This window comes from Leptodactylus fuscus, chromosome 3, assembly GCF_031893055.1.
Source record: "Leptodactylus fuscus isolate aLepFus1 chromosome 3, aLepFus1.hap2, whole genome shotgun sequence".
Taxonomy (NCBI): Eukaryota; Metazoa; Chordata; class Amphibia; order Anura; family Leptodactylidae; genus Leptodactylus; species Leptodactylus fuscus.
Window position 1 is genome coordinate 137,280,029 of NC_134267.1, and position 27,238 is coordinate 137,307,266.

At 40.7% G+C, this 27,238-nt stretch overlaps 1 protein-coding gene across 1 annotated transcript; it reads left to right on the plus strand.

Annotated features, from left to right (window-relative positions):
* Positions 1–1,734: 1,734 nt before the first annotated feature.
* GCM1 (glial cells missing transcription factor 1) lies at positions 1,735–26,510 on the plus strand. Its single transcript, XM_075266672.1, has 5 exons — positions 1,735–1,830; positions 9,640–9,892; positions 15,369–15,481; positions 18,840–18,968; positions 25,977–26,510. Exons 1-5 carry the CDS (start codon positions 1,735–1,737, stop codon positions 26,508–26,510), a joined length of 1,125 nt encoding a protein of 374 aa, XP_075122773.1.
* The last annotated feature ends 728 nt before the right edge of the window (positions 26,511–27,238 follow it).

Here is a 27,238-nt window from a genome sequence, read left to right on the forward strand (position 1 = left end):
TATATATATATAATTTTTTTTATTTTTTGGCTGAACACAGGCTTTAGAGTGATCTGCAGTAAACCATTTTTGGAGGGGGTGGCAGAATATCCCTCACACAGTTCAGTCTCTTTGCTGACAAAATCCATACAAATCTTTCCAGCCTTGTGTGTTTAGATGTCATGGTATACTTTTGCACTTGGTTCAAGGTACAAACATGAATTGCACATGCAAATGTTGTTCTCACACCCTGGACACTAGGACACATGGCTCAGGCTTTCCCCCTTAGTGCTGTGTTTCCATAGTCCATAAGAGAGAGACAGACAGAGAGAGAGAGAGAGAGAGAGAAAGAAAGAGAGAGAGAGAGACTGCCACCTGGAGCAGCAATGATCTGTGTTTAAAGCAATGGAGAGATCCCAGGTAAATAAGCCCCAACACCTGGAATTTGTGTCGGGGGTTGCTGACTCCTGCACTACAATGGTGGTTGCTGACTCCTACACTACAATGGTAGTACCACTTGCTGGGAAGCCAGTATTTGTAAATGTTTCATACTGTATGGTAGAGTTCAGGACTACTGATAAATAAACTTCTTCATATCCTACCCGACAACATCTGCAAGGAGTTTGTATGTTCTCCTCATGTTTTCTTGGGTTTGTTCCAGGTACTCTGATTTTCTCCTACACTCCAAAGACATACTAATAGGGAATATAGATTGTGAGCCCTATATGATACAGTGACTGACAATGTCTGTAAAGTGCTGCGGAATATGACGGCCATAAACAAGTAAACAACAAATAAGTTAAAAAAAAATTAATATGAATCAGGGTCCTTTGTAGTGTTAAGAATTATCCATAACCTTTTGAGAAATTTTTCAATGACTGGCAGACACAATTCTTAAATGTACAGGCATCATGTTACAAGAATTCACTTTTCACCTTGTACTGCTGACTCGAAATAGCTTTAGAAGTTCTAGGTAAATAATCACACAACATGACAAAGCTTTTAGTAGCTAAGTGCCCTGAACAACAAATGGAAATATAAAAATTGTCAACACAACTTTTACTTGATATTGATAATAACCAAATCATTACCTGCATTAGCTTTTTCAATGTCACTATATTACTGTATGACTAGCAGTGGCAATTAGAAATCTTCATCTGCCTGCACTGATACAGTGTAGCAATCTGTAACAGCCAGAGTATGTCAGGAGGGGCTTTCAGCTTTATAATCAATGGTAACAAACATATCTTACAAACACTGAAGATTTGGAATAAAGTGTATTAGGAAGCTGAATAATTATTAAAGATCATCTACATAATATCAGGGAACCTCTCTCTAATGTATGGGGCTGTTGTGTGCGAATGCTGTGAATATTTACAGCACTATCAGCAGTACAGTGTTATAGTCTGACAGAAAAAAAGGATCATAACTATATGTCAAAGTGTCTTTAAATGAATATTACACAACGTCAATGAAGGTCATGAAAGTGAATGTTACATATTGTTCTCTATTTTTCCAATCTATTCACATTTTGTCGTCACATTTATGTTATCTGTACATTTGCATCGGTTTTGCAAAGTAACTTCTGAAACTAGTTTTTCTGGCAAGACAAGATGGATTTTTCCTCTAAACTATCTTGTTTGTGTCACTTATTGCAGTAGCGTTTGGAAGTGACTTCCTTGTCACAACTGCTTGGAAGTGGTCAGATCTAGCTTAAAGCACACAATCTGTAAGCAGACCCCCAGCCTTCACAGCATGCTCAAGTGTAGTCAGTCTACAATGGAACAAAAGGTCCCAATTTCCAAAAACATGGTTCTAAACTGGGACATTAATGACATGAAGCTTCCTCAGGTATGACATTTATCATATAAAGCACTTCAGTTTCTTTTTGTATCACATTCAGTGTTTTGTCTCTTAAATGTATGGGATTTGTAGTGTCTTTGTACTCCATAGGTGTCTATAATACTTCATATAGGTTTTATACATGTAGAAGCAATGAGATAATAATTAATGGCACATTCTGATTAGTGCTAAGTGTTATTTTACTGTATAATGCTCGACTCTTTGTTCAGGTTATCATATACTCATAATGTTCTCTCTACTATTCTGACATTGGACCTGGCTTCATGCTTGAAATATATCATTGTAACTATTTCAGTAGTGTATTCTAATGGTGTTTACCAGCAGCATTTAGTACAGTGTAATATCTGAGATTCCCAGTTATGTGAATTACTATATACAAACTCTGTTTGGATGAGACTTATACCAAAGAAAATATGAAGAGAATAAACTCTGACCAGATTTCCAAAACAAGCTATCTGACATTATGGCAGATACTGCATAGTCAATATACTAAGAATATTCCAATTTGGTGTGAGATGTACACAAATACTTGAGATATCCAAATGAATACATGGAATGCAATGCTCTATCCTTCTCTCCTAATAACAGATATAGTGAAGGTGATGTAGCTGGTATACAAACAGTTAAATGCTGGAGCAATAAAAAAGGGCTAATTATAAAGGTTTTAGACCAGGGATAGGCAACCTTCGGCATACCAGCTATTGTCAAACTACAACTCTCATCATGCATACTTGCTCTGATGGTCTTGAAACTTCCATGGAAGTGAATGGAGCATGTTGGGAGTTGTAGCTTCACAGCAGTTGGGGGGCTGAATTTGCTGACCCCTGTTCTACACTGAAGAAAAGATGATAACACAGGCTTCTTCTTGAGCCAGCTCTCCTCCAGACAGTTCTCTTTCCCCTTTATACATGCTCTGTAAATTTTACGTTTACTTTTTTAGTTATATTTTCTATTACAAGAACAGTTTTTCTGATATTAAAGTTGGCCATACACTTCACTTCTTCCTGCTGCCATCAATTTCTGTTTTAGTTTTTTTCATTTTGACTCCCCACCTTCCAAAAGCTGAACAATCAAGTTTTTTTCTTTTATTTATTTATACTAGCCTCTGCCCGCAACTTTGTCTGCGTGTTGTTGGCGTTGATGATCCGCCTATATTCAGCAAATTGCTGTCGTCGATGGTTTGCCAGCTCTGGCGTTTCGGCAGCTCTAAAGCTGTCTGCTGCTGAACTTGTTCCTCACGCCGTGCCTGTGTGATTGTTCTGGCATCTCATCAGCTCACTGGGATGCCATACAATGAGCGTGTTGTTGGCGTTGATGATACGCCTGATCCGGCGTTTTAGCAGCTCTCAAGCTGGCCTGCCACTGAAATCATTTCTCGCGCTGTGCCCGTGATTGTTCCGGCATCTCAGCAGCTTGCTGGGACGCCATATAATGAGCGTATTGTTTGTGTCGATGATCCCCTTCAGCTCCACTTGAAAAGAACTCTGTTGACTTCTGGCTACCTTCATAGCTGTTGATGTTTTAGAATTTTGCAACAAATTAGATTTTCTTTTTCACTGGCATGTTTAAAAGTAGCAAACTTACAATTTGGATTAAAGGCGTCTTCCTATCCAGTGTGTCAGCATGTTGCCTGGAGCTGATTGAATAATATGCAAATGCATGTACAGAATAGACAGAGGGTTAGCTGCATGTTTACATAGAGAAATAGCAGACCTGGTTTTATCAGAAGCTGAGATAAGCTGCTGTCAAGAGCAGTTCAATATAGTATGTGAACATAAATTCATAACAGTCGTGAAGTCATGTCATTTACGGGGATAAAAAGTATCGTGTGTATTAATCGAGGTTACAAACTATCTATGTGCCACATTTCATTCAAATCCGTTCAGCCGTTTTTGCGTGATTGAGGAACAAACACACGGACCCCATTATAGTCTATTCTTTCTTTGCTAACCGCTTTTTAATGCGTTTGATATTTCGTTCGAGGGTTCCCACATCCCCTGAGATGTGAACGGTGCCTAACATAGATCCTAGCATATAGTGTCCTACCATTGAACCATAATAAATAAAAAAAAAGGAGCCATTTGACAAATTTAGTCAAGACAGGTTTAGGCCGAGGCCCCACGGGTCGGAAACACCACAATTTGCCCGCAGTGTAAACGCCGCAGGAAAGATCACAGCATTTTCCAGTGACTACAAAGTGAATGCGAATCTCATGCTCATTTTGCAGTAAAAACCAAGGCGCAGACACACTGCAATTTTCAAAACCGGACCCACTTTAGGGTTAAGGCCCCACGTTGCGGAAACACAGCTTTTTTGTTGCAGTTTTTGTTGTGTTTTTTTTTTTTGGGCAAAGCCAAGAATGGCTACAAAAGGATTGGAAAATATAAAGGAAGTTTTTATACTTCCCCCTTCTGCTCAGTCCACTTCGGGGTTTGGCTCAAAAAAATAATGCAGCAAAATCTACAACAAAAAAATCTGCGTTTCCGCAACATGGAGTCTTAGCCTTACAGAAAGTCTGTGGAGGAAAACTCAGTGAATTTTCTCTTTAAAGTGCTGCGGGAAGAACCACGATGCGTTGCTGCCGTGTTTTTTCCCGCCATGCTTTATTGCTACAGGATGTCCCGCAGAGCCTTAGCCTTAACGCTAAGGCCCCATGGGCTGGAACCACCGCATTAAAGCGCTGCGGGAACAACTGTGGTGTGAACACATTGGGGTTCTTCCCACAGCGCTTTGAACAGAAAGTTCACAGAGTTTTCCTCCGCGTACCTTCTGTTACAATTATATCTATGGAAAAGCCACCGGCGTTTCCGTAGATATAATTGACATGCTGTGATTTTCAACACCGCGACAGTTTTTGAAATCGCAGCATGTCCGCGCTGCGATTTTTTCCGCAAAGTGGGCATGGGATTCGCATGAATCCAATCCACTTTGCAAGCACTGTACAACGCCGCGGTTTTTCCCGCGGCGTTTCCGCCGAGCACAAATCGTGGCGTTTCAAGCCCGTGGAGCCCCGGCCTAAGGGTGTTTTCTAAGCTTTGTGGCAGGAACCTCCTTGAATGGTCCAGAGTCCCCCATTCCTGATCACTGACGTCAAAGGTTTAACTTGTATTTCCTGGACTCCAATGCAAAATGTGATATTTAGAATACTTATATCTTCTTATATTGTAGAGAGGCCTTTTGGGCATCTTCAGGCTCCAAGGCCCTCTAGCAATTGCTTCCTCTGCATCCCTTATAGCTATGCCCCTGACTGACATCACAATGGTGAGTGGAGTTTGTATGGAAGTGCTTTCAGCATGTGCACTTAGACTTTATCTAAACAGTATGGGTGTTTTGTAATCATAGGGAGGAGAAATTGGGGACTCTGGAATGATAGGGGTTACAGTCTATTTTCTAAAGCCTCATGCACATGATCGTACTTTTTATCCACAATTACAGACAAAAGTACAGACCCACACATTTAAATAGACCCATATACACAATCGGAGTTTTTACAGGTGTGTGTCCAGTCCTAACGGAAGAGCCATAAAATGTGGAGCAAGTGCTATACCTGTCCGTACTTCCATCTCTGTCAATTCATTTTCAATGTATAGGTCAGTGAAACCCATGGATGACACACAGCAATCCATGTGCCATCTGTGCCATCTTTACTGACCTGCAGAATGTATGTAGCTGTGTGCGTGTAGCCTAACAACAGTTAGCAGTTTTCTTACCCAATAACCTGCCGATCAACTGTTTGAAGCACTCATGACATCGGGGTAAGAACGCTTCTGTTTCACAGGTGTCACATTATCTGACTCATGTCTTGTTTGCAGCTCAGTCCCTTTCCAATTAATGTGACTGAGCTGCAATACTAAGCACAGCTGCTACACAATGTATGGGACTGTGCATTGTAAATAGTAAAGAGACTGCAACAATTTCTTGAATGCTGCTGACTGTTTAGACAGCTGGTCATAGGGGTGCAAGGTGTTCACCCCAACACATCTGATAGTGGTGACCTATCCTAAGGATAGATCATCAATTTCAGAACCCCGGAAAACCCTTTTAGGCTAAGGCCCCATGGGCCATAATCGCAGCGCTAAAGCACTGCGGAAAGAACCGCAGTGTGAACGCACTGCGGTTCTTTCCGCAGCGCTTTTAAGAGAAAGTTCACAGAGTTTTCCTCTGCGAACTTTCTCTTAACATTACATCTTCCGGAAAGCTGCTGGCGTTTCCGTAGATATAATTGACATGCTGCGATTTGCAAAGCCGCAACAGCTTTGCAAATCGCAGCGTGTCCGCGCTGCAATTTCTTCCGCAAAGTGGGCATGGGATTCGCATGAATTCCATCCCCTTTGCTTGCACTGTAAAACGCCGCGATTTTTCCCGCAGCGTCTCCTCTGCGGGCAAATCGCTGCGTTTATGTCCCGTGGGGCCCCGGCCTTAAAGTTGTGATCTAGGAAAAATCAATGAGTGACCTCCATGATGGCTGTTTTAAGAAATTAAAACTTACTCCTCTACAAGTTTTTGTTTTTACCTTTTTTGGAACTAGACTTTAATTTGTTTTGATAGCTATTGTCGGTCTTAAAAAAAATGTGTTACTAAACTATACAAAGGAAAGAGTCCTCATGAAATAAAAGGAGTAGATTAATCCAGGTCTAAGGTGATAAGGCTGTGCAAAGTCCATTGCAAAAGTAGTCGGCGTTCTGAAAAGTCTGCCTCATTCTTGAACTATACTTTAATTTTAAGCTTTCTAATTTTTTTTTTTTTTTTAATAAATACATTGTTTAATACAGGGTAAATATTGCTCTTCTGTCAATCTATACACCATAAAAGTAAGGCCTGGTTCACATCTGCGTTCAGTAGTCCATTTGGGAGGGTCTCCATGCAGACTCCCCCGAACGGATTACCGACGCAGATGTAAACCAGGCCTGACAGTGCTCAAATGCTTTATGTTCCACCTTAAGGCTAAGGCCCCACGTTGTGGAAACGTAGCTTTTTTTTTGTTGTGATTTTTTGAGCCAAAGCCAAGAATGGCTACAAATGGAATGGGAAAAATATACGAAGTTATTATACCTTTTGCTCAATCCATTCCTGGCTTTGGCTCAAAAAAACCGCAGCAAAATCTGCAACCAAAAAACTGTGTTTCTGCAACGTGGGGCTTTAGCCTAAAGGGACTTTCTGGGACTTATATATTGATGACCAATATTTATAATAGGTCTTCAATATGTAATCAGTTTGGTGTTCAACACCAGAGACCCCCAAATATCAGTTGATTGAAGAGGTCACAGAACTTAGGAGAGCACTGAGGCCTCTTCAATAAATATCAAGCACAACATCATACATATTGTAGAGGCTGTCCATGATATTGAAGCTCAGCTCCATTCAATTAAGTGGGATTGAGCTACTGCTCCTGACATCATCATCATAATACTGAATACTGAACATGACATCATCAGCACAGGGAAGAGGCTATAAGCACCATGGTCTCTTCAAATAGTTGGTCAGTGGGAATCCCATCAATCACATAAGAGGAATTATGGATATATGTGTAAAACCTTTGTCTGGTTTAGAACAAATACATTTTACATACTCTGTTAGAGAATCACGTAGAGGAGCTCATCCATTTAGTACCCTCATCTCTGGTGTAATGGGCACATTTATATATAACATGGCAGTGGGCACTGTCAGGGGGAAAATAATGTTTCTCCTTGTGTAAAGTTGCTCTCTTCCAGGCCACACTGGCACCTACTGGAAGCTGCTACCCTATAAGTCAATGTCTGACTCTTTAACAGGTCTTGCGACAAGATTAAGGATGTGAGTCAAACCAGAGACTTCTCTCTATGCTTGTAGAGCAGTGAAACTATACACTCGCTTCTCCACTAATTACAGCAATTTTGTTGGGGTTGTCAGAGGGAAAGCTCATGATAAGCTTACTCAAGGGAATCTTTTATCAAAAAAAATATTGCAGAAAGTGGACATTCATTTGGTTGTATTTTGAACTGAATTTGCCATAGAGAGCCACATGATGGGTCACTTTCTGCTTAGATGGAAGGACAATACCTTGTTGGACGTCCTGATGTGCAGATCATTGTGTACCAATGAGAAGGGAGCTGCTTACTTATATTATATATCAGATAATAGTTTGTTGTGCAGACTGTAGGAATAAGATTTGAGGATACCAGATGAATAGGACATACATACTGTATCTTCACGTGCATTCCGTGTATCTTTTGTTACTGAGGCTTTGGTTACAGTTCAGTTCCAGGAACATATTTAAGAAGTGTAAAGTAAAGTCAGACTTGTCACCAGTCTTCTCCTGTTTCCAACTTTATCAGCACACCTACACAGATAAGATACTGAAGCTGGACTGAACCTGTCTGTCTGGACTGTTAACTTTAATGTCATTCCCCATAAAACAGGCCTCACCAGTTCTTTGTCCTCACAGTGTAAGTTAAATAGCAGGACAATGATTTATCTCCACATTCAGTCCGTATGAAATGTCTAGTGTAGAAAATGTAGTGTATACTGTAAGAGACTCAACCACTCTGGCGTCACTTGTAGCCCCCAGGTCCTTCTGACCAAGACCAATGTTAATGTGTAATGGTCTGTACCAATAAGGGCTCGTTCACATCTGCGCCTGGTCTCCGTTCTGCAGGTTTCCGTTTCCTGCACAAAACAGGGGCAGGAGACTGAAACCTGCCGGCATGTTTCAATCCGATTCATTTGAATGGGCTTCAAAAGTCTCCGGCCGTGTGCGCCGGTGAACGTTTCATGCGCTCTGCTGCGAAACCGTTTTTTATTAAAACCAGACACAGAGTCGGACATGCAGTACTCTGTGTCCGGTTTAAAAAAATGGTTTCGCCGTGGAGCGCATAAAACGCTCACCACCGCTCACGGCCGGACTCGGCATGACAGGTTTCTGTCTTCTGCATGCAGAAGACGGAAACCTGAAAACGGAGTTTCAGGCGCTGGTGTGAACCCAGCGTAAACCTTGTTTTCCTATTTTCCGATTGAACTTTACAATTAATGCTATATTAAGATATATTTTGACTTACAGTTAATTTATGACTGATACATGGTATAAAAAAGTCACAAACCTCATAAGGCTAAGGCCCCAATTTGCGGAAACGCAGCAGATTTTGTTGTTTTTTTGAGCCAAAGCCAAGAATGACTACAAATGGAATCGGAAATATATAGAAAACCCATTGAGTTATCTATTCATATATTCAAGTTCTTTAAAGGGGTTGTCTGGCCCCAAATCTAATCTTTATACTGATGATCTTCACACAGGATAGGTCATCAGAATGTGATCTTTGGGGTCCAACATCTGCAGCCCTCACACATCTTCTGTTCTAGCACCCTCTAGTGGGGTAATAAGAGCAGAGCTGCATCCCCATCCACTGCATAGTGGTAGTTCCAGTGAACTGCAGTGCCTCGCCTGTTACATGTGAGTGGTGCTGTACAGGATATGTTGCCCATCCAGTAGACTAGTGGCTATTATTGCAAGGTCTACCCATCCGGTAGATAGGCTATCAGTATGAAAATTCAACATGGGGCTGGACAACCCCTTTAACCCTTTACATGTTTTTTTTTTCACTATAATCATAGAGAGCCTCTAAATATATTGCAGATATACTGGAAATTACTAGGTTATGGCACCAGCATTTTTATATAGTAATAAACTTGTTTTACTATTTATAATGTTACACTGCACTATCTTCCATATAATTTAGAAAAAGGTGCGTTTTTTTGTTTGTTTTTGTTTTTTGTTTTTTAATAAAAGTGTAACTAAAAGCTCCATTGTATAATTTTTCTCAGGACTTGCAAAAAACAGATTGGTTCCAGGAGTGGCCCGATTCCTATGTGAAGCACATTTATAGCTCTACAGACAAAAATGCCCAGAGACACCTAAGTGGTTGGGCAATGCGAAACACTAACAACCATAACTCCCGCATCTTAAAGAAATCCTGCCTTGGAGTTCTTGTCTGCAGCAATGACTGTACAACAGTAGATGGCAAGAAAATATACCTAAGGCCTGCTATATGTGACAAAGCACGGCAAAAGCAGCAAAGTAAGTACACAATATTACAGTACACTACCAGTATAACCTAACCTAGTGAAAATCAGGAATCCTAAAAAGTCTGAACTTCTTTTCTATGTTTCCAGCAGTGCTGTGTTGAAAAAAGTCAATTTTGGAATGGGTGAATTTAAACAGGCTCAGTGCTGTCTAGAAATGGGTAGAATTTCTGTACTTGGCAAGTGATTAGCATTGAATGCCTATTTTAGTATTTCCAATCCTCAGTTGATCTACTGGGAAGATCAAATAAAGGGTTAACCCTTAAAGGGGTTTTCTGGGCAGAAAATCTTTTTTTTTAGAAAAGTCTGTTAGTTCTAGTAATGGGTTAATAAGTACACCCATGTACCTTTAGCAGTGTTTGGAATGATTTCTGGATGTCTCTGGTTGCTGCTGGCATCCTCTGCATTTGTTTACATGGTGTAACTTCCTGTCGTGCAGCTTTCTGTGTAGCGCCTACTCTAGTTCCCTCTCACTCAGCCCCCCGCTTCTCTCTCTTTCCGTTACACTCTTCTTCCCTGTCTCACTGGCTAAACTATCCCCCCATTACTAGCCCCTCCCGCCCTTCCCCATCTCCCAAGCCTAGCAATCCCTCCCATTATTAGCCCCTCCCATCCTCTTTCCCCCATCTCCCTAGCTAACCTATTCTGCCCACTACTAGCAGAGAGGAAGAGGGGAAGAGCCATCCCGAACACATGAAGGCTTGGTAAGTATTGATGGGGGAAGAAGAGTAATAGTGATGTTCCATTTCAGAAGCGGTGAAACAAAACGTCACCGAATTATCAGAAAGTGTCCCTGGGGCGATCACATGACCACTCCAGGGTTATGGGTAATTTTAGATATTTTTTAATGCAAGTAAATTAGAAGTTAGGAGGGGGTTTAGTTTAGGGGTTAATTCTTAGTTTATCCTGGACAACCCCTTTAAAGAAAAGGGAATAATAATCTTAGAAAAAAGTAAAATGGTATGCAATGCAGCCTCCTGAGAACCAGTGTCACCACTAAGTAGAGTGCAGTTCGTGCCTCCAATTTTAGGAACCACTTGACATATGGGGGTCACTGATATGCCTCCTCAGCTCAAGCTGACCAAGTATTGCCTGCAGGCCTATGAGCAATGAGATGTGGCTCAAACTTCATGTGCTCTACCTAATGCAGGAATGGACCCTTAACTAGCATTCACCTTCCACCATGTGTAAACTGGGCAATCTGTGACCGCAATGGGTTGGATCACGCAAACACACTACGTCAGCATTGTAATTTTTTTTTTGCAACTGTGTTCTGCATATTAAAGGAAACTTTTTACCACCTACACCACTCCAGCTCTTTGCATGCTTCCACAGGTGCCTCTCCACTGATTCAGGCATAGTTGGAATTCTTTCTCTAGCCACCACCATTCCCAATGAGAAATCATTTCTGTTTCATCACAATTAGGCTCTCTATTGTCAGCCGAGTGGTCCTGGCCTGGAGCTGACATCTTGGGACGCCAACATGACAGAAGAGAGCATGATTGTGTTGAAACTAACATCAGGCTTTTAGGCTCTTTCTTTTAGGCCCTCAGGTGGGTGGTTTTTGAGGTCCACCCAGAAGAGCCCATCTGACAGAGAGCCAAGTTAGCATATTGTACCATATGCTCAGGCATAGTGGGGGCTAGAGAAAAATTCAAACTGCACTGGAGTCAGGGGAGAACTACTGATGGTACTGGCTCTGTTAAAAGTGACAAATTTGTTGTATTCTATTTCACATGGCTTAGTCACATGGCTCACATTGTAGACTGTAACTGAAGGACACGTGTAAAGAGCCATTACGCCTTTAAGCATAAAACCAGAAAGCCAAAATGTGATGAATGTAGCTCTCTTGTACTCCTAAACAATCCAGCTTTCTTTGCACTTTGTGACAGGCACACACTGTGGCACCTCCCAACTACGTCACCTGAAAATTAATAATTAGGGTCTGAGTCATGTTGTCCTCTAGCCATAAAACTCACATGGTCAGAGTCAAACAAGAATGACACAACCTTCCTACATATTACTACATTATCTGTGCCATAAATCTTTGACCGACTGCTAAAATGGGCCTGAAGTTTTCAAGACAGTCTGCATTTTTTTAATTGCAATGTCACTGGAGTAAAATGAATTATGTAGGATTAAATAACTGTATTGTTATAAACAGTATTATATTTATTTAGAAACTCATTAGGCCTCATACGTCACGTATTGTTGTAAGTGTTGAAAAACATTCATAAATTTATGTATATATTATACTGTATGTTATATTGTAATATACTACATGTTGTTAGACAAACATGTATATTAGGAGTACGATCAGTGGCACTGGCAGTGAAAAGTAGTGATTCTATATGATTCCACTAATAGACTGATGTATAATTTTTACGAAGTAAAGGGAAAAATAGTGTAGTACCATGTTAGCCAAAAAAAGCGTATTAAGGTACTGTCTGATACAAAAGCTATAAGATCGAATTCCAAACCAGTGACCAGCAGACATGCACATACATATTCTATACATTAAGCGGGAAGGGGACTAGAGATGAGCGAGTAGTGAAATATTCGAGATTCGTTTCGAGTAGAGCCTCAATATTCGACTACTCGATCGAATATCAAATCTCATTATAGTCTATGGGAAAAAATGCTCGTTTCAGGGGAAACCATTATTCGACTAAAGGAGAGTCACCAAGTCCACGAGTAGCAGGAGGAGAGTGTTTAGGAGAAGCGCTGTGCAGTTAAAGCGCACGGACCCCATTATAGTCTATGGGGTCAGTGCGCTTTAACTGCACAGCGCTTGCAGTTGCGCTGATAAAAAGTAAGCTCCTTCGTAACCGCAAGCTGCCAGCTTTCCCGACTAGCAAAGATGAGCCTGCAGCAAATCAACGCTGGTTCTACAGCAGGCTCGTCCTTGCTAGTCGGGAGAGCTGGCAGCTTGCTGTTAGGAGGGAGCTTACTTTTTCTCATAGGAATGCATTGACCAGCGTTGATTGGCCAGTGTACAGCATTCGGCCAATCAACGCTGGTTCTGCCGGAGGCTCGTCTGTGGGAAGGCGGAGTCTAAGATCGGACCACAGCAGTCTCCATTGTGGTCCGATCTTAGACTCCGCCTCCTCACAGACGAGACTCCGGCAGACAAGGGAGACAGTGTATATGTCAGGGATAGGGATACACACAACACCTCCATGCTCCCCATTTCATCCATATTTCTCAAAAGGGCATACAGACAAGGGTTGAGGCAACCCATTTTATAATAAAGAGAGTCTGTCACCAGAGCAGTCCCTAGTAAAGTCACATAGCTGGAGTCCATATGAATATAGTTATTTTGTGCTTCCTGACTGACACTTCTGCTGAGAGATTATGCTCCAATGCCAATGAGCATAAGGCAACGGTACCACCCTTGCTCTCATTGCACTAAATAGCTATGCTTTCAAGAGCTGTCCCTGCTTCCCTATGGCTGACGTATACACTGTCTCCCTTGTCTGCCGGAGGCTCGTCTGTGAGGAGGCGGAGTCTAAGATCGGACCACAGTGGAGATTGCTGTGGTCTGATCTTAGACTCCTCCTCCTCACAGACGAGCCTCCAGCAGAACCAGCGTTAATTGGCCGAATGCTGTACACTGGCCAATCAACGCTGGTCAATGCATTCCTATGAGAAAAAGTAAGCTCCCTCGTAACAGCAAGCTGCCAGCTCTCCCGACTAGCAAGGAGAAGCCTGCTGCAGAACCAGCGTTGATTTGCTGAATGCTATACATAGCATTCGGCAAATCAACCCTGGTTCTGAATCGATTCTTTACTATAAATAGCGAGTTGTATTCCATCGAGTTCGAGTATTTCGAATATCATAGTATTCGATCCTATTATACCTATTCGATTGAATACTACTCGCTCTTCTCTACTTGTAACCTTTTTGATAGAAAAGTGACATATATCATTGCAATTCATTTGTTTTGTGATTGAAATAAAGTGCAACAACTGGGCTTCTTTCTCAGGCCATAAATACCTGATCTGTAGGGGCCAATACTGGGCCACTGATCAGCTGTATTTAGTCACTTCCGTGCCCGTCCTGTACACAATACAGTGCCAGAAGTAGAAAGCTCTGTCCACTGTATATTTGCCGTGCACCTTCATGGCATCTCAGCACATACTGAAGTCAGTGGGAGCTGAACTGCAGTGATGGCGCCAGGTGACTACACAGCGGATGGAGCTTTCTGCTTCTGGCCCTCTATTGTGTACAGAACATGTGCCCGGAAGTGGCTCCATTCAGCTGATGGCCCTAAAACAATTAACCCTGGAAAACCCCTTTAATATACCCCACACAGTTTAAAGTCCCCCCCCCTCCCCACAGGATGTTAGCCCCCGCACAATATAATGGCTCTATCACTGTTCCCTATAAAGTATTGAGGACCAGTGAAGAGGCCACTGTATGGGGAACCAGTGAAGTAGCCATAAAAAAAATTTGGTCCAGAGAACCTCTTTAAAGATGTTGTCCATAAATTGGAGTGACCACTGTGGCCACAATTGAGGTGTAAAAATAAAAAAAAATCATCCTAAACTGTCCCCAGCACCCCGTTATTCATCGCCTATGTCTGTTCGGTCTTATGGCTGCACCTCATTTCTGAATATCCTGTACCTAATTGGTCTTAGCAGTCACGTGAGGTGCATGACTGCCAGCAAGAAGGCGTTGGCACAAGACTAAATGGACACTGGCAGCGGACAACGGAGTGCCGGAGATAGGTGAGCATGCTTTTTTTATTTTACATCTCCCACTCTCACCACATGGGTTGCTCCAATTCCTGGACAACATATTCAAAGGATTTATCCATCTTTCTAATATTGATGGTCTGCCCTTAGGATGGGCCATCAATATTAGATCTGTGGGAGTCTAACAGCCAGGACCTCTCAAGATCAGCTTTTCTAGGACAGAGTGGCTACAGGTAATAATGACAATTCCAGGAGCCACGCTGTTCACTTGCCATACAGGATGTGGTAGTGGGTATAGGTAGTGCAGTGGTGCACATCATATGGTGGGTGAGCAGCATGGATCCTGATATGTTATTACCTTTAGCCACCCTGTCTCTGTACTGCTGATCTGAATGGGTCCTGGAAGTGGGCCCCTAGAAACAATTCCACTGATGGGCCCTAGACATGCCAGTCCAACCCTGCCTGAAACACAAAAGGGAAAAGGTAAACAGCAGCTGCTACTGGAAATGGAGGGTCAGGAAAATACATTTAGTTTATTGGTCCCATTTGCAGGACCTATAAAAGTTTGAAAAATAACTTGGACAAACCCTTTAATACATTAGTACAGCTGTACAAATGGATGTGAACAGGAATTCACATCCAGTGTAGAGATACGAGCTTTCAAGGATTGCAGAATACACTCTGAAAAAGCCTTAGAATTACTGCACCATATCATTGTTATTGAGCTGAGTAATAAGTATAATTACAACTAAATCTCACAACTAATTCTTCTAGGCAAACTATGTCCAAACTGTAAAGGCTCATTGAAACTAGTGTCATGTCGTGGCCATGGTGGATTTCCTGTTACCAATTTTTGGAGACATGAAGGCCCATTCATATACTTTCAGGTAAGTGACAAACCAAATTTTCATATGGGATGAAATTGTAACATACTGTTGTATCTAAACTATGAACTTCTGCTATCATGTCTGCTGTACATATACGATTGCGATAGGTGATCTGACATTATATTGATGGTGTGTTAATGGTACATGGTTCCTTCTGTTTATCATAGCTCTTTAAATTAAATTAGGTACCACAACTTTGCGGAGTAACCAGATATTAGAAAATAGAAGTTAAATTGTACCTGGTAGAAGAAAATAAATAAGAAATCTTCTTCTACATTAATTACGGTATATTACTTTCTTCCAAAGGACAATCAACCAAGTAAGGATTCCAGGCATAGCAATAATACACATGGACTTGCCCTATACAGTGGTAACACAGGGACATCACAAAGCATATCCATATTTCTACATCAGTGTTTTCCAACCTTTTCAGACTCAGGGCACCCCTGGAAAATTTGCTCAGGGCACCCTTAACAAATATTTTTTTTTTTTTACCAAAAGTCAAAAAAACATCCTAAAGATACAGAGAATGTTGCATGAAGGCATGCGATTGTCTTCCCAACCAGAGAGATGTGGCCCCCTGGTGGGTTTCCAAGGCACCCCTGTTGGGAATTACTGCTCTAGAAAGTGAACATGTAAAAGATCATTTTTAGCCTTGAGTATGTTGTAATATCTTGGGAGGGAGAAATCATTGAACATGTGAATAAACTGATCTATAGAAAAGGTTATCAATATAAAATAATTAGTGTAACAAGCAAAATAGTTTCAATGGGTGGATAAACAGCAGATGCCTGCGGGTACATGCCACGTCTTACACCCAGGAAATACAAACACAGCAGTAAAAATAACATTTCATACTCAACAACAACCACTAGAATGTTGTCATTTAAAACCTATGTTATGTTACATTCATGTTTAGGAAAGAATCTCTTGACTATAGAGAACCATAAAGGAAACCTGTTTTCTCTAACATGGCATATATTTTTTTAAATTTGTAAATTTCAAGGGAACCAGTCATGATGAATATGGTGTCTGATGTACAGGCAGGCAGTATGTCCTAGAGCAGGAGCTGAGCAGATCCGTGTATCATTTAGGGGATAACATTCAGTATAATGTTTATTGCATTCATTTAAATCTCTGTTCATTTTAAGCTTAGAAGTCATAAGGGGACTTGTATCCAGTGACTAAATATCTCTTTATGAATGGTCACAGTGCTTAAATTAAACGCCCCCTCCCTCCAGCAAAACCCCAAACCCCCACAGACATGTGCATTCCTGCACACACTGTTATGCCCAATATTGGCATAAATTATGCCCTATAGTGGCCCCTTGCACACAGTGTTTTATGCCTCCAAGTGGCCCCTTGCACACAGTGTTATATGCCCCCAAGTGGCCCCTTGCACACAATATTATATGCCCCCAAGTGGCCCCTTGCACACAGTATTACATGTCCCATTGTGAACACCCATGAACAATTATTATACTCTGGGGTCTTTTCAAACCCCAGAGTATAATAATCAGAGACCCAGAGCCTGGTGTGGAATAAAAAAAAAACCTGTTACTTACCTATCCCTCGCTCCAGCGCACTCCTCACAGATCATGTTGGCCATCTTCAATGTAGTACGTGCGGGACAACGGATGTTACATGAGGAGTGGGCTTGCGTTGCCACGCATAAGGATGCAAGCCCGATGCCCATGTGACATCGGAGACGTCACCAAGTAGGCCTGAAGCCTTCGGGACTCGGGAGAGGTAAGTAACAGCGTTTATTATGTTCCGCATTGTGGGTCAGATAATTTCTTAGTTTATACCGCATAAATTATACGGTATAAACCAAGAAATTATACCGGAAAGCTGACAGGCATTTTTTAATTATGCTGGAACTGAGTTCCGGAGCATTCCGGCCCAATTAAACCACTGATTGGTCATGAAAAAATATCTGTTAGTCACTAAATAGGAAAGCCCACATGACTCCTAAGCAAAAGAAAGAGCAGAGATCTAACTTCTTAATTCTCCATAATGATAGCTTGCCATAACAGTAGCAGTATTGTACACTGGTGTTTTCTTCCCTCCCTTCCTGTCTGTGCACCTACAGGAGCTTTCAGGCCTCAAATGTATTATTCCAACACCCGGACCCCGCACAGATAAGCTGATTCAGCAGCCTGCACGTTCCGGATGCTGCAGAAGTATACCAGAAGAACGTGCAGGATATTCCTTTCCAGGCAATAGGAGTGATGTTGCAGTTCCCCAGAACCACTACTCCTATTACTTATAGAAGTTGTGCAACAGCCTTTCATGTATTTCGCCCCTAAAGTTTTAACAAAAACTGAACAAAATATTTAATGTACCCCATAAAAACACTGTATCATCATATTCAAAATATAGTCTGCATTTTTAAAGGGTTAAAAGAATAAAATCTGCTCAACTCCTTAAAGGGGCTCTATCATTGGATAAAGTCATTTTTAGATAAGCACATACTTGCATAGCCTTTAGAAAGGATATTTCACACCTACTTTTAGTATGCAAATTGCCTCAGCAGATTTTGTATATTTTTATATTTTGTCTGTTTTTTTATTAATATGCTAATGAGCTGAGACCGTGCACCGGAAGTGTCTGTGTGCACTGTCTGCTCTATGTGTATGCACAGCAGAGACGAGTCATCAGTACAGCAGCCTCTGCTGTACATACACATAGAGCGACAGTGCACAGAGACACTTCCGGTGCACGGTCTAAGCTCATTAAAATATGAATAAAAACGGACTTATACAAAATCTGCTAAGGCAATTTACATACTAAAAGTAGGTGTGAAATAGCCTTTCTAAAGGCTATATAAGGATGTGTTTATCTAAAAATGACATTTCCCAATGATAGAGCCCTTTTAATATGCCTGCAAATCATATACCATGGTGAGAATCTATTAAACTGAATATGCAGGTTTTCTGTTATAAAAGTAGTGCTGCTGTTTTGGTCCAAAAATAATCAGTTTTTCCTCAGGGCTCACCACTGTTCAAAGACTTTGTGAAGCTAGGAAGGGGAGACCTTGGCCTGGCAAATTTACTAGAACTTGTGCCAAAAAAACCTGGCATGATTTATAGCTGAAATCTGCCTCCGCATCTGACTGGTGTAGGTTTCAATTCTGGAACATGGGAACACTTAAGATACACCAAAATGATTAAGAGCCCAGGGCCTCTTCATGATTCTGGACATCTGGCCAAGACTAGCGCTTCTGTAATAAATCTCCACTCCCTACCTACTGTTTAATGTGTGAGGTTCTCTTTAAATATTGAACAGTAATTCTGTCTAGTAATATGGGAAATTTGTTAAGTGATACTAGTACATCTATGTTTTATTTTTTATTAAGACAAAAGGTGTCCATGACCATCCAAAACCAGAAACCAAACTAGAGTCAGATGGCAGAAAGCCTGCACACAAGAAGCGCACATCTATTGTATCAACAACTTCAGAGCACAAGAGAAACCGGATTCTAAAGGTATTGTATTATTTGAGGCATAAACCTAGTTTATGTGAATATATACCTAGGCATATTGGTATAAACTGTTAATTCAACAACCAGCACTTTTAATTGAATGATCTACAGCCAAAATGGCCATTACAACATTTTCAGCGTCGGAAGAAAAGTTTACATATTTTAGCATACAATAAGACTACAATCTCTAAAATTATGGATAACAATGTCCAAAAAAAAAATCCAATGCTACGTTCACACTAGGGTTTGGGTTTCCGTTCTTCAGGTCCGCTTGGGGACTTGAAACATGGAAACCCTATCTGCTTTAAAAGTGGTTACCCACAAAAACATTATCGTCTACGGGGTCAACCGGTTTTCCACCCGAAATTGGTGGAGAGAAAAGTCCTGTTTAAGTAGAATGGGGGATGGAATCCTTGAACACTAGTGTAACTGCAGCCTGAAGGTTTTCTTACCAATCCCTCCTCTGTAATAACCAATGTGAAATTATTAACAGCCCTTATGACACTGCTATATCCATATACCATTAATCATAGAAACCCTCAACACCTCCTGCCACCTCCAACTCAAGAACATCCATCAAATCCGCTCATTTCTCCCCAGAAACCACAAAGATGTTAGCTAGTTCATGCCCTCATTATCTCCCACTTAGACTACTGTAACACACTTCTCCATGGCCTCCCTGCAAATACTCTTGCCCCTCCAGTCCACCTTAAACTGTGCTGCTCGCTTATTACACCTCTCCCCCTGTTCATAATCGGCTGCTCCCCTTGCCAATCCCTTCACTGGTTGCCCATTGTCCAGCGAATAGATTTGAAAATACTAAGACTCACATACCAAGCCATCCACAACCTGTCCACTACATATATCTCTGACCTAATCTTCCACTACCTGCCCACACGTAACCTCCAATCCTCCAAAGACCTCTTACTCCACTCTGTTCTTATCCTCTCTTCACACAACCGTCTCCAAGATTTCTCCTGTGCATCACCCATACTCTGGAACTCCTTACCAAGACACATAAGACTGATCCCCACAATCACAGGCTTCAAGAAGGCCCTGAAGACTCACCTATTCAGGAAGGCCTACAACCTCCAATAACACTATCACCGCACTGACATCTGTACAGTCTCCCCCTCTCCTTCTGTCTCTACCCCCCTTCCCTCATAGATTGTAAGCCCTCGTGGGCAGGGCCCTCTGTTATAGTCGGTCATTGTTAGTATTATATCTGTTAGTATATTTTGTGTACCGTATATAAACCCTCAAATGTAAAGAACCATGAAATTAATGGTGCTATATAATTAATTAACTAATTAGTAATAATATAGATGTTTTCACATAAGAAATCATTTGTGCAACTATCAAAAAGCACAGTGGGGGATGAATGCAAGTTTAGATATGTATAATAACATCTGGAACTGTTAATCTGCTTTTCATTGAACGCATTATGAATACTGTTGAGCGCAAACATATTTATACATGATCTAGAGTAGTCTGCAAAACTTTAGTCATCATAAATGAAAAATAACTTAACAGTGAGATAATAACCCTGAGCAATGTAAGTGAAGATGAAGGCATATTTTATATATTCTCAGACTATCTGTCCTGGTGCCCAGACCTCAAAATAATGAATTGGCATGCGATTAATTGGAGAAATGCATCCAACTATTAAGACTGAGCTTTGATCTAAACAGTGCTTTCCCTTTCTCTCCACCATTCCTAGAGGCATACAATAGTGTCTCGCTGTCACTATGGAGGCCCATGTCGGGGTTCTCCCTAAGATGGCCCTCATAATTTCTTAGAATGAATAGAAGCTGTTATAAAGGCAAAGGGTTGACACACAAAATGCTGAAATAATTTATACTTCATTGTGGAGGATTTCTTGAAAAATATGTTTTATGCTTTTTTTTCTGAGTATGTAGAATAACAAATTTGTATGCAATGACAGTATAGACAGGAAATGAAGTAACTTTGTACACTATATACAAATACATACACACAAGGGAGGAGATTTATCAAGACCAGCATTTTAACCCTAAATATTCTGTGTCAGTCTGTGCGCCCAGAACGTAGCTGGCATAGATTACAATAGAAACCTAGCATAAGCAATGATAAATCTACTGGGTTAGTGGTATTGCCAATCCCATACCCCTGCACACGATTTCATTCTTATCAATCTGTATGACATACTACAGTTCTATAGTGATGCAATCCTTCTTCATTGACATTGTAGCCTAGAGTGACATCTTTGTTCAATGATTTAAATGTGCCATCTCCAGCTTTGGTGTACTTCTACTGTCTGTCTTTTAATAACTCATTTAGTAGGATGCAAGCTTCTTAACATTCCACTCACTAAATGCATGTCTTGAATTTCGCCTTGGGCTAAAACACACTTTACCCACTTTTCTAAAGGACATTTTCATCACAAAGAAGAAGTCATGACAACTTGCTAAACGACATTTTAGAATTGAACTTAGCTGTTATTTCAGTAATTTTCTTTGCCATTACTCATAAAGATTCAGTTCAAGGCTTACATAGTTTTAAATGGCTGGAAAATATGGTTATCTCACTGTTACACTTCAGTACTACATGGCTTCTTGTCTAAGCACTAAAAATTTGGAAAAAAATATTCATACAAAATCTAGGTACTCTTGGAGCTCTTTTCTATGAACAGATGTGTTCATAATACATATACTTCATTCATTTAACTATACCCTTGTCCTCGCACGGAAACTAATATAGAGATTATCTGACAAATTGCAGATAATAGGTTCTTCTCTGTTGTTCTGAATATGAACACTATAAATACTGAAACACAGGTTGTAGTGTTGTAAATGATATACAATGGTTATGTAAGAATAATTATAGAAAATTACCTAAACAGAAGATACATAAACACATCAATAGTGGATGTAATGAAATTCTTTTTGCGATATGTTCATATGAGGATTTTTTTAAGATGATTCCAACATAACCAAATGTCAAAAAGCTTCTTAAATGGGTTGTACCAGGTATCACAGGGATAGGGGATAACTTCATGATTGGTGGGCACCTGACTGCTGGGACCCCCACTTCATAAACTTGATACAACCCCTTTAAATCTGTCTCCCCTTTTCAGTGTACTATTTGGATGTCTGCCTTATTAGGCCCCGTTCACACAGGGCATGGGACTGCGTGTTTTGGTCCTGATTTTGACGTGGGAAGCTGCGTCAGAATAGGACCAAAATGCACCTGCCGCGATTGTCGTAGCTTCTGACAGTTGCGGCTTCCCGCTCCAGAGTAGGCCCAAATGAATGGGTCTACTCTGGAGGGTGCTGCTGTGAGGCGGACGCTGCAGCTGAATCAGCCATGGAATCGCCTGAAGAAAAGGAAGCTCACTTCTTTTTTCTGCTAGCGGGAACAAGAACGCTAGCAGTCTGCATAGACCTGTATTATGAGGGGGCGGATTTTGAGGAGGATTCAGTGCCAAACTGCCCCCTTTTGCCCCATGTGAACGAGCCCTTACATGAACTGACAGTGTTTCTGAACATGCCCCCATATGCTGCATCTAATGCTGCTAAATTGTAAGGAATCACTTTTTTAAAATGTTATGCATTGTATGCAAATTGCCATTTCAGAATCACATAAGTGGTGACAATATCAAGAAAGGTCACACAATTTGTATTTCCATCACTTCAGGTTTGATCGACATCCTATGCCCACTGAACATAACTACCAGTCTCGACCAGTGCTCACAAATGCATTGCTGCCTTATACTTTCTATGCACGCACAGAGCAATTTTGTGTACTGGCTTCATCGCTGTTCTACATACATCAGGGCAGCGCCGCACCTGAAATGAGGCGACCTGAAACAACCGCTTCAGGCGGCGCTATGCCAGGGCCCCCGGGGGGGAAGGGGGGGCATTTTTGCTTACCTAAGCCAGTCCAGGACAAGCTGTCCTGGACTGGCTTAGCACCGAGCGGTGGATTGGGGAGGCCCTGTGGACGCAGCGCTGCCCCAGCAGCCTCCCCTCACGCTCAGCCAGAGAGCAGGTCCTCTCCGTGCCTGCTCTCTGTCTGCGAACGCAGTTAAGCCCCGCCCCTTCGCTTAGCCCCACCCCCTCCGCCACACCCCCTCCTCCGGGGGGGGGGGGGCTTTCTGTCGTTTGCCTCGGGTGGCGAAAGGGGCAGTTTCACCCCTGCATCAGGGTTTCCACTTGGGCAGTAAAGCAGTGAAGTTTGAACAGTACACCTCACCGCAATGTGCATGAGAAGCACAAAGCAACAGCATATGGAGGAACCTGGTAGTAATGTACAGTCAGGTGGCTGGGGATGTTGATCAAGCAAAAGGATACAATGGGTCAGAGAAAAATAGTTCATGTAGTAAGGTATAGTGGCCTGACAGGTTTTCTATAAAGATTATACACTTTTAGGGGGTGTTCACACTACCGTTGGTGACCGTCAGTAGTGTCCATCGCTATTGTACATTACAAGATTTTAGCAACAGACACTAGCTGAACCATCACAAATCTGTTAAAATTTCCATTGATTTCCATTGATTTCATTGATCTTGTGTCCGTTAATGTCTGTTATACACCTAATCCGTCACATGTTATTTTTTGTTCACTGACAAAAAATCCTACATGCAGGACTTTTGTGTCCGTTATAAAAAAACAGATTCATGACGGACGTCAGGTGTCCATTATTTTGAAATCTATTCGTAAGAGACTTATAACGGACAGTAACTGATATCCTCATTTACTGTCTGTTATTTTGTGTCCATTTTTTTTTTCTACTCATACTCAGAGTGGAAAATAAATTAAAAAATGGACGGTATAAAAACAGACACCAACTAATGCGTCAATTTTTTAACTGATCCATTAAATAGATCAGTTAAAAAAGCGTCCACATTGACATCAGTTAGTGTTCATTAATGTCTGTTATGACATGTGTCCATTTTTTTTGACTTTTTCAATGGACACCTTCATAATGGAATCCAACGGTAGTGTGAACCCTGTCTTAGATTTGCTTCAAGTCTTCTGAGCCATGTAGTTTGCCTTACAAAATGGAATACCTGCCACATGTACACACGTGGACAAAATTGTTGATACCCCTCGTTTAATGAAAGAAAAACTCACAATGGACACAGAAATCACTTGAATCTGACAAAAGTAATAAAAAATAAAAATTCTATGAAAATGAACAAATGAAAGTCAGACATTGCTTTTCGCTTCAACAGAATTAAAAAAAAAAAAAAAAACTCATGAAACCGGCCTGGACAGAAATGATGGTTCCAGTAAATTAATATTTTGTTGTACACCCTTTTGAGGCAATTGCTGCAATCACACGATTCCTGTAACTTTCAATGAGACTTCTGCACCTCTCAACAGGTATTTTGGCCCACTCCTCATGAGCAAACTGCTCCAGTTGTCTTGGGTTTGAAGGGGGCCTTTTCCAGATGACATGTTTCAGCTCCTTTCAAAGATGCTCAACAGGGATTTAGGTCATAGAAGGCCACTTCAGAATAGTCCAATGTTTTTCTCTTAGTCATTCTTAGGGGTATTTATCTGTGTGTTTATCCTGTTGCAGGACATTATCCTGTTGCAGGACCCATGACCTGCGACTGAGACCAAGCTTTCTGACACTGGGCAGCACATTTCTCTCTAGAATCTCTTGATAGTCTTGAGATTTCATTGTACCCTGAACAGATTCAAGACACCCTGTGCCAGATGCAGCAAAGCAACCCCAAAACATAAAAGAGCCTCCTCCATGTTTCACAGTAGGGACAGTGTTCTTTTCAAGATATGCTTTATTTTATCGTCTGTGAACATAGAGCTGATGTGTCTTTCCAAAAAGTTTGATTTTTGCCTCATCTATCCATAGGACATTCTCCCAGAAGCTCTGTGGCTTGACAACAAATTTTATTTATTATTAATTATTATTATTATTATTATTATTATTATTATTATTATTATTATTATTATTATTTTATTATTATTATTAATTTATTTATTTTATTATTACTTTGTCAGATTCAAGTTATTTGTGTGACCATTGTGGGTATTTCTTTTATTAAACATTAAGCAACAATTTTGTCCATGTGTGTATGTATTCACCATATACCTCATTTATGTATAAATGAGACAGAGCGGTCCACATTGTAGAATCATACACGTTGTAGTAAACAAAGACTACTCCAATCTAGAAATCATTGAAGCTGCAGGTTGCTTTTCTATAACTATTGTGTAAGGAAAAATATCACAGGAACATTTCCATGTGGACAGAAAAGGTGCAAAACCTTCCCTCACATACTGACCACGGATAAAATAAAGAGCCCGAACTCTGATAAAGACTACAAGATCCCAGGTAACTTCACCTACAGCACACCTAACGTGGTGTATTTAATAATGTGTACCAAGTGTCCTGGGGGCCTGTATGTAGGTGAGACAGGCCGGGCACTTAGGATGAGGATGAATTCACACAGACATATGATTAAAGAGCAGAGAATTGACCTCCCTGTGCCAAAACACTTCTGTAATGAAAATCATAATATCACCAATGATATGAAGATCCTGGTTTTAAGAGGTAATTTCAAAAACAAAAAAGATCGTCGGATATGGGAATGCAAACTCATGATGACCTTTGATACTCTCCAAATGGGGCTAAACCAGTCACAGGGTTTTATGACGTTTTACAACAACTAGACACCACGTGAATGATCAAAGGAACCATAAACTCAAGAGAACCTTCCTGTGAACTGATATATATGTTTTTTTGAACTATTTACATGTTGTGCTTTCCATCTATTTTGCATCTAACACTCTATTCCTGTATAAATATGTCTGCCTTCAGATATTGTGTTATACCATCCTGATGAAGGGATAGTTCTAGTATCCCGAAAGCTCGCAATTTGTCATCCTTTTTTTTTTAGTTAGCTATTAATAAAGGTATCAACTACTGAGGACTTCTCTCAAAAAAATTTTTTTTATAACTATTGGTAATTGTATATATCTAAATAAATGTACTTATTTTTAGGTCCCTTTCTCAGGAGCTGTAAACCATGAAAACCTACCAGGTACAGCCGTAGGTCAGCATAGCTGTCCCGTTTTTCACGTAAATGACTTGGAGATGGATCAGTCAATAAATGAGCAGATCCTGAAAAGCAACTACTTTACTGAAAATATAAATGATTCGGAGTGGAGCAAAAATCCTCGAAGCGGCAGTTTCAATGACAGTGAAGAGTACAATGAAGGAGATTGGCTTGCTTCTGCTATGGATTTTGACATACAAAGTGATGAAGACCAACAGGCAGGAAATACAAATCATGATGTAGAAAACCAGCATTGCAACTATACCGAACCACTTGACCACTGGGTCATGTCACCATTCCATAACTGCCAGTTCCCAAATATAGAGCCTTCTTTAGCTTTGGATTCTACTTCTAAAGATTGTGTTGTCAACTTGAATTTTAGCATAGATGACATAGATCTACCTACTTTCTACAGCCACAACCAGGAGGAATCCTTCTTGTACCGATACTACAGTTCTCAACTATCTCCATCTTTATAGCACTGAAAGAGAAAAATAAAGGGGTTTTGTGCCAGGGGAAAAGTGATTGTTTCATCTCATAATTTGGACAGACTATTATATGGACACTAACAATGTTATTAAATGCAAATTATTGGTTGGAGATAATGTAATTGTTGGGTCTAGACAATATGTATGCTGGGTCCTTTATCTGTGCAGTAAAAATAGAGTGTAAGTGTAAACTACATATAAGATACTGCTGGTATATATAATAAACATTTACTTTCTAAATTATGCGTAATTTCACAAAATAATGAGATTGCCATTCAATAATTCTGCAATAAATGTATATAAATATAAGCAAAAGTTGACTCAAATGTTCAGCACTTTCTATCAAGCAAAAATTCTAGACCAAAGTGAGGGTATCCTAAAAATAAAGCATTATGGAAATTAGAGTCAAAACTCCCAGGATCAATTAAATAACCATCCCTAATTAGCCAATCAATCTCAAAGCTAAATAAAGTAAAAGGAGAAAACAACCAAAAGACAAAAAGGAAAAGAAATGTTAGCATTAAAGGGATTCTATCACTGGGAAAACTAATTTTTAACTAAGCATATATTTACATAGCCTTTAGAAAAGCTATTCCAGACATAGCTTTAATTTGTTAATCCTCCCAGATGTTTTTTTTTAATTAGCCTGCTTTTATTGATATGCTAATTAGCCATCTCGGAGCACCAGAAGTTCACTGAGCACTGTCTGCTGTGTGTAC

What these genes read in the sequence shown, in the direction of transcription:
- GCM1 (XM_075266672.1), top strand. Translation starts at nt 1,735, where the DNA reads ATGCTCAAGTGTAGTCAGTCTACAATGGAACAAAAGGTCCCAATTTCC. An exon ending in ATGACATGAAGCTTCCTCAG is followed by an intron (nt 1,831 to 9,639) that starts GTATGACATTTA and finishes AATTTTTCTCAG; the next exon opens with GACTTGCAAAAAACAGATTG. An exon ending in AGCACGGCAAAAGCAGCAAA is followed by an intron (nt 9,893 to 15,368) that starts GTAAGTACACAA and finishes TAATTCTTCTAG; the next exon opens with GCAAACTATGTCCAAACTGT.